The sequence below is a fragment of the Ylistrum balloti genome, unplaced genomic scaffold, assembly GCF_031769215.1.
Source record: "Ylistrum balloti isolate Yb309-2 unplaced genomic scaffold, AGI_CSIRO_Ybal_v1 Utg370386, whole genome shotgun sequence".
In the NCBI taxonomy this organism is placed as follows: Eukaryota; Metazoa; Mollusca; class Bivalvia; order Pectinida; family Pectinidae; genus Ylistrum; species Ylistrum balloti.
The window spans coordinates 2,151,249-2,168,601 of NW_026782268.1; the positions used below are offsets into that span (position 1 = coordinate 2,151,249).

Consider the following 17,353-nt stretch of genomic DNA (forward strand, 5'->3'; position numbering starts at 1 on the left):
CACAACATCGATAAATAACAACCTTAACATAACATTGATAAATAACAACATCTACATAACATCGATAAATAACAACATCTACATAACATCGATAAATAACAACATCTACATAACATTGTTGATTTACAACTGCACCACATGACGAAAGGGATCATCATATATACCACAATTCAATTATCCGTTACCACTGCTGTATAAACAAATGTTTCTAACACAGGTGGAATAAAATATATAGTAGCATTTTTATTGGCTGACACGGTGAACATTGAGTGGAAACTCGCTGCACGCAATCTGGAAAATTAAAATATACAATAAGTAATTAATGATTGGTGTGTTAATTGCTGTTTATATGTATTTTTATCAATTTATACCTTTGAAGATAATTATCCCGTTAGTTGCTTGTTATGGTTTGTAATAGAATTATATTCCAACATATTTCTGAAATTTTCAGTTTTCCAAAACTGATTATTTACGTTTCATTGCAGGCCATATCACTTAGCCCTTACTGATATCGTTGATTATACATCTGGGTGTAGAATAGGTCCATTCATAGGCGTAATAGCTCTGAATAGGTCTGTATTTCTTCCAGTTACGTAAGCTATAACTTTAAAAACATAACTCGGGTGAAAGAAAATTCCTTTAATGTATATGCATATATTTCCTCATGACATCACATCGAGATATGTAACTCGAAACTTCAATAACCTTTCAACAACTTAACTCTCTCGTGATCCCAATGTCTAATTTCCATTAATGAAGTTTCGGATACTGGTGAAGACTTACACAAAATAATACCATCACCCTCATAAACATTGTTTCCTATTTTGTCATTGTTCATCATTCACAATGTGTGCGTTTCAAGGTAACGAAATACCAGAACACAATTAAGGAAAATTTCCTGACAAATTTGCGGTCTTATCTTTGCTGAAAATTGCAAATAACTATATCAAACAGTGGCAGGATTATCAAACTTAAAGCATTATATCGTAATGTTTAGGACAGTTTAAGATGTATACCATCAGGTTCTCTTGTGATAAGGCACTATTTACTTTATTGTAGGGACATAGTTTTAAGAACATAGTGACATAGTATTAAATCGACATGCTGGTAACACATAAGGTTTAAAATTTCACAGTCCCTGCTTTATCGTCCGACCGATTCGTATCCAATTTCATTGGACGTGGGTGGTATATTTAATTTATATCTACGGTACGTTCTCGTGATCCATACGAGATTGAAACAACCGAGCATCGTTCTATGTCTGATCCAGAGATATATACGAGGATGGGACAAAAGATACACAAGTTATTAGCACCTTCTAATACATATTCAAATAAGATACAGCAAAGTCAAAAATGAATAAACTTGCATCAGACACGTGTTTCGTCCTTCTAGGATTCGTCAGTGATGTTAAGGGAACCAAAGTTCAAGTTAGGAAGCCACCGCTGAAAATGCATTGCACGAAAGAAATATCAACATTTCGATAGGAAGGTGCAGTGGTCCAACAATTCAGTAAATGTCGATTTGGTAATGATGGTAAAAATGGTTACTGTGATTTTACACCTTTATCCACATAAACGAATAAATTTGCCTTTAAATTGTTTATCCAAATCGACTGCAATGTGCAGCTATAAAAATGAATATCAAAGGTAGAAGGAAAGTTTTGCACTGAAAATTGGCAGAGAAATCGTAAAGCAAGAACAAGTTTTAAGTAAATATCTTCTACACCATATACACATCAGTATTTCTTTATTGTGATAATATAATTATCGACCTTTGCAGACGTTGATAACTATCACTTTAGTTATGCTGAATATTTAAATACAAACTATTCTGGCCCTATATCACTTTTCATAATCACAATGATGACTTTGTTCTAGACATTGTTTTGTCTTCACAGAAATTTAGTGATTCATATTCTATTTATGGACGTCTTGTCATCGAATGACATTTTTAGACAACAATCATCTTTTCAATCAACAAGTTTTACGATGGTCATATGATGTAAGTTACGTTATAATTCATTTCATCATTATAATAATAGCTGTTCCTATCAAATAAAAGCACGAACTGAGAAGGCCGCAGTCCAGATCACGAAAGGATGTATCGCTTCGAACGTTTGGTGAGTATCGTTTCTTTAACATGATGGGTCATTTTGAGTGAGGGCCTCCATGTAGAAGTTGGTGGCTATCTAATTAAACAATACAGTAGAGGCACTATGCATGTCATCCACAGCAATTATAAAAGTGTTAAGTGTCTTGACCAAAGACACAACTATGCCAGAGCAGACCGTTCTGTTTCTCAGCTTCACGAGAAAAAAACCCGTCACGGGTGAGTTCACCTGAGGCAAGGTCGTCCAACACTATCCGACACTATCGCTACTCTGGCTTGTAGGGCCTCGTGTCATGCTCCGGTTTGCCTAAATAGAAGGCGACACGAGATATAGAAGTAGTATTGTGTTACACGGTGTCGCTGGGAGGTTCTGAACCCATTAATCACGCCTGAAGAAAGCTAAAGAGACGACTACCTACTGAAATGCTTATGAGCTAACATTTTTGTGCAACATAACTATTGTACCTTTTAGTGTCTATGAAGGTAAGATTGCAGGTAAACAATCGAGAACCCGTGCACAAAGTTATAGTTCATCGTCTCATATTGATTTTGTCAATGATAACCGTTTTCAGTGTGTAGTCTGCTTTATCATATACACTCAAATTTACCTCAGCCAAGCGCTGTCACTGATGCTGCAGTACTCTCTTAGTAATATTACGTGAATTTTAATAAGACAGCTTGTCGAGAAAACGATGTGAATGTTCTTCATATATTCTTCTGGATTTTTTTTATTTTATTTATTTATCTTTTCATGTTTAATAGGCATACATCATGAATATTTCATATTTCCAGACAGTGTCAGATAATATCAATTACTTGTATTTAATTTCGAAGTTCAGGTATATTCCGACTATAAATGTTTTCGCATGGTAAAATTTATGGCAATGTCGACCTGAGTCGCATTTGGTCGCGGCTCATACAAATATCTTCATAGCACGGTGTTTTCATTGTACGGTTATAGAACAAAAATGATATCTCATGCTGTCCTAAAAAAATCTTATAGGAAACCGGTTTCAAAGGAAGTTTGCAAGTCAGATGCTAATTGCTCGTTTTTATAGCGCCATTTTTATCTCATATTTTGTTTTGACATTTAGAACAGATATAATAGTCTGCGGTTTGTGATTCCAAGCAGGTATGTATAGTTTATTTATGGAATTAAGTTTACTTAAACACGAACAATAGGATTGGCTGTTGTTAAACTTAAGTGGCTTGACAAAGATAGTATTGCAGGTGTGATCTGTAAAGGAGAAAACGCTTACGTTTCAAGAACAAATCTGGAGTCTTAATTCAAACTATGAAAAAACAGAAAACGTGTGCAAAATATGAACAAGTTATATTTACACGACGACATATAAATAAGTGATAAGTGCAATTTAAATGAAATATTAATCCGGGTATTCAACAAGGGCAGTCATAATAGTTGATTAAACATGTTCTCAGGGTCGTCAGTATTTCACTGTTTTTCATGTTTAATTGAAAAATGAAATTGAAAATTTTATTGTCTTCATAAATACTTTCTTTTAATGAAAAATGAAAAAAAAATCATAAGTGATGTTTTATGGTATATCTATGAAATATGCAACACTTCAAGTTAAATAAGTAGCATTGGTTTTTTTGTCTTATAGATAAGTTACATACTCCTAGCACAATATATTCCGTACAAATACGTCTCAATGTGCCTTTATAAGTTTACAGCAAAACCGGTTGTCTCGAATATATACCGAAAAAAAAATCATAAACATATACAATGCATACTTTGCTACAGATATTATACCACTTTGTCTACCACAAAATACTACAGATATCATACCACTTTGTCTACCACAAAATACTACAGATATTATACCACTTTGTCTACCACAAAATACTACAGATATTATACCACTTTGTCTGCCACAAAATACTACAGATATTATACCACTTTGTCTACCACAAAGTGCTACAGATATTATACCACTTTGTCTACCACAAAGTACTACAGATATTATACCACTTTGTCTACCACAAAGTACTACAGATATTATACCACTTTGTCTACCACAAAATACTACAGATATTATACCACTTTGTCTACCATAAAATACTACAGATATTATTTAATAATATATTTTGTTTACCATAACCATCAAATGTCTAATGTGGCTAAATATTGTATACAAGAATTCAACATTATATAAAGACAGTTACCATAACGCATTAAAAATATTTCATTTCAATATAAATAGCACATCAAAATCATCCAATGACGGCATTTCTCATTAATCTGTTTCATGTATAATACGACATAAATCTATTAAAAGGTAGGATATTACATTATTTATTTCAAACGAAAGATATCTTGTTATTATATTTTTACTACTCTATCACAAAACATTGTTCACATTTTGCTATTATGCGATAAATCTGATGTTTGTAAGGATATTATATTTTCTCTCTGTTCTATTTTCAGCTTTTCATTTTCTTTAAAGTGTCCTGTCTACCATAACAGCGCGTGAAAACGTTTCAACGTGTACAACCCTTAAACTACATATAACTAACATTCGTCCTGTTCTTGGAATTAGCACAACGACCGTTGAAATGAATAGGGGCATGATGATACAACATGCTGGTTTTCCCCAATGTCCTGTTGCAGCAGACTTTTAGGATGTCTCAATCTGAGGTGAAAATAATGTGTAATCGTTTCCAAACAAACGGAAACATTTCCACAATTCATGTTAGAGGTTTTCCGAAAGCAACAACACAGCACCAAGACGTTTGTTAATACAGCACGTTCTAGACTGCCACAGAAACCCATGTCAGGTCCTGTTCTGCAGCTATCGGCCCGTATGGATTGGCAAGCCTTCTCTCTCTCTCTCTCTCTCTCTCTCTCTCTCTCTCTCTCTCTCTCTCTCTCTCTCTCTCTCTCTCTCTCTCTCTCTCTCTCTCTCTCTCTCTCTCTCTCTCTCTCTCTCTCTCTCTCTCTCTCTCTCTCTCTCTCTCTCTCTCTCTCTCTCTCTCTCTCTCTCTCTCTCTCTCTCTCTCTCTCTCTCTGCTTTAATTGATGTTCATGGGCATCACACGAGATAGAGATTTAAACTGCAACAACATATTTTAAAATTTTAGCGTGACTTAACATAACATTCAATTTTTCAAAACGTTTCTGTATAAACCAAATTAAATATTTTTATACAGCATATGCTTAAAAACATAATCTTTCATTACGGCATATACCGTATAGGTAGTGTATTCATTCACGACAACTTGAATTGAAAGATCGATATTAATTGCGAGTGTAATAATCGTAAAATGGCAAAAAAATAATAATAACAATAATAAAACTAATTTCTAACTTTATCGAGGTAAACCTATTATTCCTGATCATGTTCGTGTTGAAGGTAAACCATTGAAAATACAATGCACATCAGTATCATTGTAGACAAGGATATAAAAAACAGAAATTTGTCAAAAGCACTTAACACAGACATTTTAGTCAATATATCGGAGTCGTTCCCATCAGTAGAATCAGGAACAACCCTGTCCAACGGCATATTTTCATAGTCTTTGTCAGCAGATTTTTGTGAGGACCTACTTTTCTGTCTGTTTTTCCTATTTACTAGTCGACACAGCCGAATCAACCAAGTTGGCAGTTGCTCATATTCGTTTAAACGAATGGTTGCTATAGTCATCAAAATTACCATAGTACTGTGTAGTTCCGATGCCAACAAGAAATATGTCATTCCTGCCAATGGTTCCGATGTCGTTGGTAAATATGACCCCATCACGGACATATATACTGTCAGCGACAAAAAAAGGGTCAAGGAAAACGAAACTCTATCACTAGCCCCAATGGGGATCAAAAATACAAAGGCATCTAATATGCAGAGAACCGCGACCGGAACAAGCATGTTGATGATGAAATAATCCGACTTCCGGATCATGCCAATTGTTATAGAGAGAAACGAAATCGACGTCAAGTCCTTGTATTTGTCAACCTTGTCCGAAACGTTAGTCCAGATTACGTCCCATTCGCCATTCTTTGTGTAGAAATCCATATTTACAGATAATTGGTGAGGGATGAGTCTCATCTCCTCTTTAGTGTATATCATGTTATTTAAGATTAGCATACAAGTTTGATAGTCCCTGGGAAAGTCACGCATGTTTGTTTTGCACGACGACCTGGAATTAAATGCGACAATGCTACATTATGCCATCTATGTAAAGATAAATCATATGACAAGTACATACATTGACTTTTTTTCAAATTTCATTTTCAAAATAATAACTACTATTTGAATATGGAAATGACATTCACTGTTTGAAGAAAGTATTCAAATATTATAGTTATGCGTGAAATCCTCTAACAAACATAAACGATCAATAATCAAGGGTAAGTTGTCATTGTTTATATTATCAACTGCATAGTATATAATCATCTCAAAGTTATGCATTATTTAGGATAAGGATATATGGATTTAGATTACTAGTAATGGTTAGGCTCTTTAGTTAGAAGTTAACAATCTGAAATAAATTGTTAATATCAGAATGATCATAATAAAAACAATTTTTTTATTAGACAAATGGGAGTTGAGTTGAGTTACTAATAAGCATTGAATTTTTAATACATAATAGAAAATCAGTATTACACGAGAACGCCTCCCGGAACCCACAACACTCTGCCGCTGTGATCTACGTAGACGTCGAAGTCTTCAGATCCCACCTGCTGTATATTGTCCATACCCGTCAGAAGTACGATCTTGGGGTACCATACCTGGGAAGCCGGTAACACAATACCATCCACGCCCCCAAAATCTTCCGGATCCCACGCAAGTCGGTAGTCTGTCCAACTGGTCAATGAATTACAAAATGTGCATTTAGCTCAATCATTAATCCACTGGTTAAAGTGTATGAAATAAAATATCAGAAAGTATTTCCTACCCTACTTTATAAAAAGTTGCTACACTAAATGTTTATATCATACCAACAACAAAAATGTTTTCCAAAACATGACAACAGTAATATTATCCATAGAATATTCTTAAAAAATATAGATTTTACGTGATAACATTTAACCAGTTAACTGTCTCTTGCATTCACATGCTCAGCGGCATTTGTTAAGTTTCTTCTACACTTGGTTCTTGTCTGTTTGAAGCCGCCTCAGAATTTTGTCTGAAACATTTGTCAACCCCATCCTTACAACGACTTATAAGCATGTAGTAAGTTATTAGAAGCAAAGCCAAACAAACCTCATCTGCAAAGCTCCAGACAATGAGATTGTCTCAGTAATCACGCTGAAGCTAATGAAAGAAAACAGGTTATACAGAATGTGGACGTCTACTGTGTGGTTTAGGTAAAACGCTGGTCGGAACTCGGGTGTGTAATCTCGGAACAAAGTGTCATTCAGTCTTTGCATGTCCGCCATTGTTCCCATGGAGGACCCATAAACGACCTCTAGCGACAGGAATATGATCAGCGTCTTCAGAGACATAACGACAGGTTCACATCTTACGCACAACATCAGTTTTGTCTATGCAAATACTACAGTGGTCTGGTGTTGCTGGTGATCATAAAATGCAGCTGCAGAAGAGATATTTTTTGTGTGTCTTGAAAAAATAGAGTTGTCACCAAAATCTGAAAAAATACAGTGTTTATACTTTACTTGATTTTGCTTGGAAATAGTCAATTTTTCATAGAATATATTGAAAATACTAATTTACATTTTCTAATTATGAGAAAATATGGGATTTTTTCTTTATTTCATACTAACCGTCTTAGCAAACACACAAATACCCAGTTAATTATTGAGGTGTGCTGACAATGGATGCTCGGTTGTTCTTGTCTTTTTCTAATAGCACTACTGTAATATCACCAAAACACTGAGCATTTTTATTTCACTATCTAAACACTGATTTACGTTTGTGGATTTGCATGAAACATTCAGGTTATCAGTATTGCCTATTGATTTATTGAGTAACATTGCTACTGAAACACATTTGTGTCGGAAATGTGAACATCGGTTTGATATATTACACTGAAAGTTTCAATCAAAGTATCGACATCATACGATATTCACATTTCCGGTATATGTATGATAATGTAAGCAATACTGATTACTTGAATGATTCAAGCAGCTCCACATACGTATATACAAAGTGTAGTGGTTTATGATACAAACCTTTGTTGTTAACAGGACGAAAGAGCTAATCACAGTTCACAAAGATGAACTTAATAACACTTACCTACATAGTTTGTTGTATGACGGCACACCTTCTAGACCTGTTAGCGACACTGTGTTGTGTTCTGCACAAGTAACCGCTCTATTTCTTTTCTTAAAGTTCTTAAAAAATTCAGACTAGATTAAGTTTCGCTTGTATCGTAATATCTACGTCAGCTCTTGTGTTATAAATAGAACATTAAAAATAGGTTGTGCAGCAACTGCTACTATGCTTCATGCTTACAAATATCACTGACTGTTTTATCACTGTTTCGCATTAGTAAAGATATAATATACTCATATTAAACTTCAGGAAAGGTAAACACCACACGATGTAGAGCATAGAAATTATTGACACCGCTAGTGAGTGTTTTAACTGTTAGATAACTAAATTATAATCAACCTAGACTCTACAACTAAGGGGAAGTAGGTTGTGGCCACATTATAAATGTTTATCATTATCAAACAGGCACTATTGGCTACACTGCTGTTCTCAATTATGAATAGTCACTGAGAAGAACATATTTATTTATTTAAATGTTTTTAATTTGTATATTATTATTATTATTATAATTATTATTATTATTATTATTATTATTATTATTATTATTATTATTATATCTTTTATTTAACAAGGGTTACATATTTAGACACTGTCTAGTTAACAAAATGGCCATGCAACAATAAATATATACCAGCATTATTGATAACAGTCAGAAACCAGAAGCCGTGTTACTATCGTGGATCTTCAAAGCAGAGTCAGATAATCATATTATTCCCTTTTGGTTTTGATATTCTTTTACTGTGCAGTCGTTTATGCTTCAATATTATCATCCTGGTCTGAGATGCAAGCTTCAAAAAATTAAATTACCATTATCATTGTTTTTTAGAGAAATGTATACTTCTATATATATGTACATCATAGATCTATTTCTTGTGTATAGCCATTTATAACTCAATACCATGTTAAATGCTTTGTTATCACATCGTTTCTGGAGTAGCACCGTTTTTTGAGATAACGTCAGCTGCGTTGGAAAAAAGATATCAGAAAAATAATTGAAAGATGCCTGTTGATGAAGATTATAGAGAAATTCTGTTATCTCTTCAATCCGATGTTTGATTTCTTCATGCTGGTCCAAAGCGACCATCTTTATCCGTCGTTTCTGTTATCAATCCAGATTACATTCTTTCTGCCGGAACACTGAAAGGCTGGCTTACATAACTAGTAAAATAGATCAGGGAAGTTCAGTGCGGTACGCTCCAGGACACCTTACACCAAACGTACAGAATATACACATGGCGTTCTGCTGAAATCATAAAAGATATAAAAATTATATATATATTGACATTTCTCACGAACACTCCAATTCATTATAGCGACACCGCCAAAATTTTATGGCAGACGTTGTTCATACGACGAAAATCAACAACAACGTACACAGTTGTTAAGCAAAAGATGTTGAATACGTAAATAATCTATTTATTTCATTTGTTCACTTTAATATTTGCTTGCTATGATATGAAATCATTGAAATATTATCATGGTGATAACTTTCTGGTATTCTAGTATTCCTAATACACCGTTATACAGTACCCTTAATCACGTATTAACGATAATATGCGATTTCCATACAACGCTGTGTTCAGCGTTTATACTTTTTTTCGCTGTTTGCAACACTAAAAAGGACTTTCCCGTCTATTTCCTCACATGTTTAGTTTAAACAATATTTTATATCCAATACTCAACAATATCACACATACAATGTACATATATATGGGATGTGAAAACAAGCTTAGAACTGATACTTATTTCTTTTCCGTGTAACGGCAAATAAATCTATAGAACTGGAAACGCATCAACTTGAATCGTAAAACGTTATAGATGTAGAAATCATCGTTCCAAGGGTTCACAATCTTCCGTGATTTGATTTAAATCGAGATTACCGTGCCTTCCCATGGTTGTTAAATTTTTTGTCAGTGTTTGTCAGGAAATTGCTAACACATCTTAAATATCTTTCGGCAATATGCACCATTACCCGTGTCTGTATTTAAGAATTTCATGTTGTAGAGAGTCAGAAACATCGGATCACTTTATAATTTATAATTCTAAATGTTAAAATAAACATATCCTCTAGATATCTGCAGAGCGATTTTTTTATCCCATATCTTACAAATTTGAACTAATGTGTTGTTTTGTCTCATTTGATAATCGATAATGATACATATTGCATTAGTCTTAGGAGGCTTGTACTTTCGATTCAGTACAAATCAAAATTTATATAAATTACTTTTCGACAACTGCATTATGCCGTCTTCTACAATAGGGAGTAAACTTTTCCTTCAATCCCACGACATGATTATGTTGACTTTTTGTATGGTTAAAAAAGATGTGGTTTTGTTACAAAAGGTACCAGTGCATATTTTTCTGTCAAGATGAAAATGTGTTAAATATCTTTTTTATTCCTTATTTTAAAAATGTAAAATTATCATTAGATGATTAGCACGCTATAGAAAACACTACAGAGAATAACAGACATAAAACTTGATAGTATTTGTGCGTCTGTTTGTGGTTGGCTTTACGTCCTCGAAACAGCTAGAGTAGATAGGCAGAAGAAAACACATTAGTAGGAATTTTCATATCAAAACTAACGTTTGACAATGTATCACATAAAGAAACATTTGCAACAGTTAATCAAAATGGAGTTAAAATGCCCGAAAACAGTTTATATAATGATATTTAGACTACTTAAAAATATAAATGATAAATAAACAGGAAAAATATCCACTTATAAATGGTCGCGTGCTATTGTTAATGCATAACTGTTCGTAGGAAGCGGAACATCGATTTCAGTAGAATTATTCATCCGATTGTACCAAATGACGTTTTTATACAATGTATTTATAATTAATCATGAAATGCACTTTTATCATTACATTTGTGTGTTGACAGTACATCACAGAAGCTATTATACAAAAATCGTATCGGTGCAAAGCACTTACAGAATAGACTTATTTGAATAGTTACAGACAGTTTTTTCGTGTTTATGGGCCTAATTAGTTAATTGATGTGTTTAATGGTTCACTCGGATATTATCCAGTACCTCTTTCACATATTGATCAAAACATAGATGTACTTTTACGTGAATTGTCAGTACTGCCTCTGTGTGAACATTTGTATTGATTCACAAAGTAGAAACCCTTGTATAACCAGTGAAGAACAGAGACCACCATTTTCTCAATTTTATACCTCAATATATCTATTCTATTAAAGAGACTGATTATGAAAAAATTTAGCAGCTAGATTTGAGTTAAAGTTTAGAAATTAGATATTATCTCTGTCGAATGCATAATGTGTTCGTTCTAACAATTTGAGTCAGCGATAAGTCTTTTCATACATCATAACGTTGTGGGAATGTCATCTACCTTTTCACACGGAACAAACTAAAGACGATACAAGTTATTGTTTCATTAATCTATTGAAACAATTTAGTTGTTAACACATATTGATTGATAATCTTACTCATGGAAAACTTCTCTGGCTGCTCTGTTGTATGTATCTAGATTCTACATTCTTTAGACTTTTTAAACATTTATTTATGCAAAATATGTTAGCCTCAAATGGATTCTGATGCTAATGTAGTGTACAGCTACGCCTATATTTCATTAGACTACAAAGTAACATAGTATGTCTGATACCAGGATGTTTACGACTGATTAAGAGCCAGCGGATCAAATTCAGGATACCAGTTAAAACACTTTATTGGGTTTATATGTATCAGTGATTCCACCACAGCTTTTTCCTATTCCACGAAAGCGTATGTGAATAGGTCATTTTCCATTCTTTCTGCAATCGATTAGAAATAGAATATTAAATGAGAACTCATGTCCTGAATTTTGCTATGAAACGAAAACTTTAAAGATATTTTTAACGCATAAATCAGAAAAATACACTTTGACAGGTTTTAAAGGCAAAATATGGAGGAAATCTTCATCAAAGGAAAACAGTTACTAAATTATGAACGCGTGCAGCCAGTGAAAATTCCCAGATTACATCACACTAGTGATAGATATGTAAACTTATCGCAAGGCAACAAACGGATTATATCATAACAAATTTATTACTAAATAATTCCTATTTACAAATGATTTCTAACAATAAAGGATGATTTATTACTTTATTAGTAAAACAACTGGAATTGAAGCAAGAAATTAAATTAGAATGTAAATTTATGATATGTCGAATTACCGAGTATTATCGATTGAAATCAAATTCAGAAGGAATGTATTTGCGGCCTATGGTCATAGTGTTTAGTTATACCATACCGTGTAATTCGTTTCGTTTAGTGTTAAAATGGACAATGTAGTGTTTAGATGTAGAGTAATGGGAAATAACTCTGTTTGTCTTATGTGTGGAGTTATCGTTCTTGTGAAACATCCGGGCATTATTATTAAAACAGGCGGCCATTGGAACGAGACCAGTTTTGTGTGTTATGATTCAATTCGGGCTCTGATTCAATTCGACACGACAATCTGGCGACGAGGATATTGCGAATACGTTAGTAAATGTATCAAGAACTGGTGTATGTAAGAAATACGAACTGTCATTTGTGAAAATGTCTTCGATCGACCTGAATGGTATTGAGCCGTTCAACGCACATGGTGACCCAGGTCATTTACAGCAGGAATGGAAGCGATGGCTTCGTAGTTTCGATTTATTTGCCACTGGCAAGGGTGTAACAGACAAGAAACAGTTGAAAGCGTTATTACTACACTGTGCAGGTGTACCAGTTCAAGACATCTATTTCACGCTAACAGAGGCGGAGGGAGGTGATGAGTATGCTGTAGCGGTAGCCACACTGAGTAAACATTTTGAAACAAAAATAAACGTGCCATACGAACGGTATGTATTTCGGTCAATGTGTCAGGAAGACGAGTCTATCGAACAATTCATCACCAGACTCAGAAGACAAGCAGTTCTTTGTGAATTTGGGAACATTGAGGAACAAATAAGGGATCAAATAATAGAAAAATGTAAATCTCATAAACTTAGAACCAAATGTCTGGAAAAGGGGAAGGAATTGACACTTGATCAATTACGCACAATCGCGGCTACAATGGAAATGGCAGATGTCCAGGCTAAGAAAATGGAGTCTCCTCTAAGCTCAGTCAATCAGATAAACTTTGTGAAACAAAAGGACACAAAACGGTCAACAAGTAGTAGCACAAAGGCTTTATGTTTTCGATGTGGACGTGAAGGTCATTTCGCGAAAGACTCAGGCTGTCCAGCGAAAAACAAAAAGTGCAATAAGTGTGGTAAGATGGGGCATTTTCGTGCATGCTGTAAAACAAAGGAACCACGTTGCCTAAAGGCAGAGAGGTCAACATTGTCAAAGGTCAAAGGTAAAGTGAACTGTGTAGAGTCAGAGGCAGAGTATGCATTTAGTGTACAACACACAGATGCAGACAGACTTTCGTTCATGGTTGGTGGTCACAAAGTTGATATGGTTGTGGATAGTGGAGCGACAGTCAATATCATTGACAAGCCTACATGGGAGGACTTAAAGAAAAGAAAGATTGTGTGTCGTTCAGAGAAAACTGACAAACGGCTGTATTCATATGGAGCAGATAAACCTTTATCGTTACTTGGCAAATTTATTACTACGGTGTCTGTTGACGGAAGTGATGATGAAATTGAGGCTGCCTTTTATGTACTTGATGGCACAGGTTCGGCTTTATTAGGGAGGGCTACGGCAGTAGATCTCGGAGTGCTGAAAATTGGAGTCTACTCAGTCCATGATGATATATTGGATAAGTACAAGTCATGTTTTGGAGGAATTGGGAAGCTGAATGACTTCAAATTGAAGCTTCATATTGATCCATCTGTAAAACCGGTGGCACAACCTATGTATAGGATTCCTTACAGTCTACGAGAGAAAGTCGGTGCTAAACTTGATGAACTTGAGGATCAGGACATTATCGAGAAGGTGAATGACCCAACCCCGTGGGTTAGCCCGGTAATAGTTGTCCCAAAACCTAATGGCGATATCAGGATATGTGTGGATATGAGACAGGCTAATCAAGCTATAGTCCGTGAGAGACACCCAATACCCACTGTGGACGAGATACTGTACAATATGAATGGGAGTACAGTGTTCAGCAAATTAGATATGAAGTATGGATATCACCAGATAGAATTAGAAGATTCATCAAGGGAGATAACTACATTTGTGACGCATCAAGGATTATACAGGTATAAGCGGCTGATGTTTGGTATCAGTTCAGCACCAGAGAAGTATCAACAAATCATATCACAGACATTTCATGATTGTGAAGGGGTTCAGAATATATCCGATGATATTGTGGTTCATGGCAGGGATAAACATGAACATGATCAAAGGCTAGAGAAAGCATTGTGTAGACTGCAGGAAAAGAACTTAACTCTGAACAAGGAGAAATGCGAGTGGGGAATGGACAAGATCACATTTATGGGTCATGTATTGTCAAAAAATGGAATCGCGCCGACATCCGATCGTTCAAAGGCCATTATTGAGGCTCAGAGGCCACAAAGTGCATCTGAGGTGAGAAGCTTTTTAGGCATTGTCAACTTTAGTGCTCGCTATATTCCAAACTTGGCTACATTGTCTGAACCCTTGAGACGACTTACCAAGTCCAGTGTAAAGTTTTTGTGGGGACAGGAACAGGAGGATTGTTTTCGAGCATTAAAGGAAAGCCTTGTGAACGCAGATACATTGGGACATTTCCGATTAGACGCAACAAAAACACAACTTGTGACTGACGCGAGTGATGTAGGTTTAGGGGCTGTACTCGTTCAGGAATCTGAAGGCGAGACCAAAGTTATCAGCTATGCTAGTCGTACACTGACTGATGTTGAAAGAAGGTACTCAACCACAGAAAAGGAGGCCTTAGCAGTGGTTTGGGCATGTGGAAAGTTCCACATATACCTGTATGGCATTGATTTTGAGCTGGTGACAGACCACAAACCATTGGAAATACTGTATGGTCCAAAATCCAAACCTAACGCGCGTATTGAACGGTGGGTTATGAGACTGATGCCCTACAATTTTCGTATTAGGTATCAACCTGGTAAACAGAACATTGCTGACGCATTGTCGCGACTTGTGAAAAGGAAACACAGTGGTGTAACAGATCTACAAACAGAAACAGAGCATTATGTCAGAGCTGTGGCAGAGAGAAGCACCCCAAAAGCAATGACAACTCGTGAGGTGGAGGAAAAATCCAAGTCTGATCCCGAGCTAACACTGGTGAGAAAGGCTTTATCTGCAGACCAGTGGGAAAAGGAATGTGTAAAGTATTATGCGGTAAAAGATGAACTGTCCCAGATAGGGTACCTGCTGTTACGTGGAACACGATTGGTTAACCAGCAGTGTTACGAACAGAATGTATTAAATTAGCTCACCAGGGACACCTTGGTATTGTCGCTACAAAGCAACAGCTACGAACTAAAGTGTGGTGGCCAACTTTAGATAAGGACGTAGAGGCTTATGTCAAGTCATGTCATGGCTGTCAAGTGGTAAGTTCATTGCCACGGCCCGAGCCCATATCGCCGACCCCTATGCCATCAGGACCATGGCAGGATCTCTCGATAGACCTGCTAGGACCTTTACCGTCAGGACACTACGTGTTTGTTGTAATAGACTATTACAGCAGATATTATGAAGTGGACATTACAAAGGATATATCTAGTGAAAGGATGATTGATGCACTTGAGAACATGTTTGCACGTTATGGACTTCCGGTATCGATTACATCAGATAACGGTCCTCAGTTTGTGTCGGCCTTGTTCGAGGAATTTCTATGTGATAATGGAATTCATCACAGACGTGTTACTCCGCTCCACCCAGCAGCAAATGGAGAGGTGGAACGACAGAACAGATCTATCATGAAACGAATACGTATTGCTCATGCTGAATCACGTGACTGGAAGAAAGATTTGAGAACTTATCTTTTGGCATACAGGGGCACGCCCCATGCTGTAACAGGTGTTTCTCCAGCAGAGTTAATGTTTGGGCGTAAATTGAGGAATAAAGTACCTCAACTTGATGTTCATCGGAATGAAACCATCGAAGAAGGAGTTCGTGATAGAGACTGGTTTGCAAAAGTCAAAAACAAACTTTACATTGATGAAAAACGTGGTGCAAAGGAATCAGATCTAGTTGAAGGAGATCAGGTGTTAGTTAAACAGTCGAGGAACAATAAGCTAAGTTCTCCATTCAACCCAACTCTGTTTAAACTCCAAAGGAAAGTTGGAAATCAGTGTACTCTTGTTTCTCCTGAGGGAGTTGAGTATAAGCGTAACAGTACACATGTAAAAAAGTACGTTCAGAGTCCAGAGTCTCTGGTAGAGAGCAAATCTACAACTGCTACTTCTGAAAGTGAAAGTTTGACCATGTCTGACAACAATGTATCGAAGCAGGACAAAGCCGATGACGATGTCATGCATAGGTCTACTAATGATGGAATGGAATCAAACTTGTCACATCAGGTGGAGATCCCGCGATCAAGACCAGTGCGCGAGAAAACTAAGCCTAAGCGGTTTGATGATTTTGAAATGACATAACTTTGTGTGAAAGTGAAGTTTTGCATAGTTGGATTACAGTGACATTGTGATTCAAGTGTAGTTTAATTTTCAAGTCCTAAGTAAGGAATGTTTTACAGGAACTGAGTTTTAAATTTTAACAGTTAGTGTGTTACATGGACTTGAATACAGTGAAAATTTAGTATTCTCCATGAACTGTGTTAATTTGGAAATTTTGAGTTTAAATTTAAATTGATAAAAGTTGTCTGATCATATCAAATAGAACTTTGAAGATTTTTGAAAGGCAATAATATTCATTGTAATAGTGACAGTCTTAAGAGGGGAGAAGATGTAGTGTTTAGATGTAGAGTAATGGGAAATAACTCTGATTGTCTTATGTGTGGAGTTATCGTTCTTGTGAAACATCCGGGCATTATTATTAAAACAGGCGGCCATTGGAACGAGACCAGTTTTGTGTGTTATGATTCAATTCG

General features: G+C 35.6%; 3 protein-coding genes across 3 annotated transcripts; 2 read left to right on the forward strand and 1 right to left on the reverse strand.

The window, feature by feature from the left end:
• Nucleotides 1–5,459: 5,459 nt before the first annotated feature.
• LOC132554179 (acetylcholine receptor subunit delta-like) lies at nucleotides 5,460–7,606 on the reverse strand. The gene is made up of 3 exons (XM_060218478.1): nucleotides 7,335–7,606; nucleotides 6,735–6,935; nucleotides 5,460–6,267 (listed from the first exon to the last, which is right to left on the reverse strand). The coding sequence occupies exons 1-3, from the start codon at nucleotides 7,604–7,606 to the stop codon at nucleotides 5,460–5,462; spliced, it is 1,281 nt and encodes a 426-aa protein (XP_060074461.1).
• Nucleotides 7,607–12,915: 5,309 nt separating this feature from the next.
• On the forward strand, nucleotides 12,916–15,735 carry LOC132554180 (uncharacterized). Its single transcript, XM_060218479.1, has one exon. It carries the CDS (start codon nucleotides 12,916–12,918, stop codon nucleotides 15,733–15,735), a length of 2,820 nt encoding a protein of 939 aa, XP_060074462.1.
• A 161-nt stretch (nucleotides 15,736–15,896) lies between these two features.
• On the forward strand, nucleotides 15,897–16,901 carry LOC132554181 (uncharacterized protein K02A2.6-like). The gene has a single exon (XM_060218480.1). The coding sequence runs from the start codon at nucleotides 15,897–15,899 to the stop codon at nucleotides 16,899–16,901; it is 1,005 nt and encodes a 334-aa protein (XP_060074463.1).
• The last annotated feature ends 452 nt before the right edge of the window (nucleotides 16,902–17,353 follow it).